The 3525-nt window shown below is 48.3% G+C and overlaps 1 protein-coding gene across 1 annotated transcript; it reads right to left on the minus strand.

Moving 5' to 3' along the window:
* Positions 1–2819: 2819 nt before the first annotated feature.
* Positions 2820–3209, minus strand: LOC137316737 (histone H2A-like). The gene has a single exon (XM_067980595.1). The coding sequence runs from the start codon at positions 3207–3209 to the stop codon at positions 2820–2822; it is 390 nt and encodes a 129-aa protein (XP_067836696.1).
* Between the last annotated feature and the right edge of the window lie 316 nt (positions 3210–3525).

Below are 3525 nucleotides of genomic sequence, written 5' to 3' on the forward strand. Positions count from 1 at the left end.
ATCATTGCTGCTTTCTCCCCCCAAACCAATAGTGAATGTTCCTGGTTTAGTTCCAGTCTCACTCTGTGGTTGGACAGTGAAGAGTGGAAACAGAGCCGGACAGTAAAGATGTGGGGAGTTATACAAAGAGCATCTATTGAAGGCACCAGGTGAGAAGTGTGAAGGATACATTTGAAACAGCGGCTGTTGGGTTTCGGTTGAAAGGTTAGTCCCATGGGAGAGGGGATCAGAAACCTGACCTGTACAAAGGTCCCTGCCCTCTCACACTCACATACAGTTCCACGGACTGAGAAATACAGAATGAATCCCACACTCACACACAGTACCAGAGAGTGAGAGATACAGAATGAATCCCACACTCACACACAGTACCAGAGACTGACAGATACAGAATGAATCCCACACTCATACACAGGACCTGAGACTGACAGATACAGAATGAATCCCACACTCACACACAGTACCAGAGAGTGAGAGATACAGAATGAATCCCACACTCACACACAGGACCAGAGACTGAGATTCAGAATTGCTGCTTTACTCGGTCATCATCCTTTGAATCTATTGGGGAAATTGAAAGAAAGTCAGTGAAACTGCCCCATTTTGATGTTTGTCTCTGTAGAATTTACGACCCAATAAAGTGAACACGGGCCAGGGGTCCATTCAATTCCCCTTTTGCTTTACTCTTGCTCTCATTCAGATTTACACCGCCCCCGGTTTTCCCGTTAACAATCACTTTCAGGGCTAAGAATCAGAATTCAGTTCCTTCCTCTTTCTCACTGCGGAGCCAATCTCTGAAATAATTAATTACTGATATTAATATCCCGCATATTAGCAGCACGTTCCCCGCAGTGTCACAATCCAGAATGAATGTCTTGGAGAAAATAGGCTCCTTTTCAGGCTTCGTCAATGATTCCGTTTTCAGGACACACGGCTCCTGTTCAGTCCCTGCAACGGAATCAATCGATAACCTGTAATTTGTTACTTTTACAGGTAGAAGTGAAATTTGTCCATATCAGCAATCTATGAATGGGGTTTTATTCCGCAAGTTATGGACAATGTGTTTTTTAAACAGCGCTAGGAATCTGGGACGTGTAATACGGAATAACATTATTACAAAGAGATTTTAAGTCTTTGTCTGAAAACGACATGTCCGAGTAATTCACTGATTTCATTCACTGAAATTGGCGGCCTTTTTCAAATTTTAAAAAATCGGTCAATTCTGGCCAATAATTTGCTCTGTTTTCTTATTGACGTCTCTCCGATTGGTTAAGGAAATTAGTTTTCAAGCAAAGCAACCAATGAGAAGTAGTCTCAGTTTGGAGCGGGCTTTGAGAGTTGGGCCTGTGGTAATTCCAGGTCCCCAATGACTGAGCTCAAACGGTTCAATTTCACAAACCCTCTCAGTATCAGTGTCAGAAACAACCGTCAGAGGGAAAATCCATATCACAAACTGGCCCCTTATCACAGCGGCTCAGCTTAACCTGTTCTCCCATGGAAACCCCCGGTCCCACATCACAACATCTGACTGAGAAACAGAACCAAAACAGAGCGAATGGAGTGAAGGAGCATTTCACTGAGGGGGGAAATGCAGGTCCGGGTAAACTCACTTGTAACGTTCCCTAGACAATTCAGTGCACTCATTAAGGGAAATGTTGCCCGAAGTAACCGGTTCAGCACGCCGCCGATACCACGTCGCCGTACTACAGAAAACTGCTTAATTATAAAACTATTCCCGAGCCCCATATATCCCGCACCAGTTCCCAGGTCAGTGCTCTCTCTGTGAGGCGGTGGGCGGCTCTTAGAAGAGCCTTTGTTTTGTGTTCGGTTTGAAAGGGTCGAGTTGTTCAGCCGCCGAATCCATAGAGAGTGCGGCCCTGCCGTTTCAGAGCGTACACCACATCCATGGCAGTGACCGTCTTGCGCTTGGCGTGTTCAGTGTAGGTGACCGCGTCCCTGATCACATTCTCCAGGAAAACCTTCAGCACCCCGCGGGTTTCCTCGTAGATCAGACCCGAGATCCGCTTGACACCGGCACGGCGAGCCAGGCGGCGGATGGCTGGTTTGGTGATCCCCTGGATGTTATCACGAAGCACTTTCCGGTGCCGCTTGGCTCCTCCTTCCCCAGTCCTTTTCCTCCTTTGCCTCTGCCAGACATGATGATTCTTCACTCAGATCGCCGCTGAATGAAAAACTCTCGCCTTTCTTCTCTATTTATAAAGCCCGCCCCGACCTGGTTGAGAAAGGCACATTATCGGAGAGGCCGGGGAGGAGTGTTTGAATGACAGACAGAGCATGAAGTGCCGGAGGGGAGGAGACTGGCTCAGAATGACGGACAAGCGGACGTGTAACTTCGAGCTCCGCCTCCAGGAATTCGTCACCGTCCTTTATAAAATTTTCACCAGCATCAAATGCGAAATACAAATTCAGACACAATCCTTACAGACGCCGGCTTGATATTCAAGGATTGCTCGGAAAAAAAGGCGGAAAATACAATTTAAATTCAATAATTGAGGCACACTACAGTTCCAATACAATCACTATCATAACAGAATCAATCAGTGCCGCTCCGGGACCGTTGGAAGAGGGAGTTTTAGTTTTCAGATTTGTCGCTGACAGAAGGCGCCCAATAGTTCAATCAACATAAATCGGTGTGGAAGGCACCCGATACCTTTCCGTGCTTGGGTCAGTATGGGACTGGATAGATTCAGGCACTGGGATGGATGGAGACTGGTCCTGTGTGGGGACTGGATTCAGGGACCGGGATGGACAAACCCAGGTCCTGTGTGGGGAGCAGCCCTTTCATCGATACAGTCGCTTTACTTGCTCTTGGAACTCACACTGCTGGTTTTCTTCGGCAGCAGCACGGCCTGGATATTAGGCAGCACCCCGCCCTGAGCGATGGTCACCCGTCCCAGCAGCTTGTTGAGCTCCTCGTCGTTGCGGATGGCCAGCTGCAGGTGTCTGGGGATGATGCGGGTCTTCTTGTTGTCCCGGGCCGCGTTGCCGGCCAGCTCGAGGATTTCAGCCGTCAGATACTCGAGCACAGCAGCCAGATAGACCGGGGCTCCGGCACCCACACGTTCAGCGTAGTTCCCCTTTCGCAGGAGCCTGTGAACACGGCCCACAGGGAACTGCAGTCCGGCCCGGGATGAGCGAGACTTGGCCTTGGCCCGAGCTTTACCGCCGGTTTTTCCTCTTCCAGACATTTCCACAATCTCACAAACACTTTCACAAAGAATGAAGAAATCCTCCCGCACTCGCCCTTCTTATACGCTCTGGAGGAGTGCAGTGGGGGCAATTGTGATTGGTGCATCTGTCCTCAATTTCATTGGTTGAACGAACAGACCAATCAGAGAGCTGTTTCATTCACCAATCAACAGCCGGCAATGAGAAAAGGCGGAAAATCCCGAAGTGAACCGTTTTTTTGAAATTTGAAAAGCCCCCCAATATATTTGTAACACAAGAAGCGGATTTAGGAAAAAAAACTCGCCTTAAGACAAAGATTTAAAAATCTCTCTCCTT

Source organism: Heptranchias perlo, unplaced genomic scaffold, assembly GCF_035084215.1.
Source record: "Heptranchias perlo isolate sHepPer1 unplaced genomic scaffold, sHepPer1.hap1 HAP1_SCAFFOLD_60, whole genome shotgun sequence".
Lineage (NCBI taxonomy): Eukaryota > Metazoa > Chordata > Chondrichthyes > Hexanchiformes > Hexanchidae > Heptranchias > Heptranchias perlo.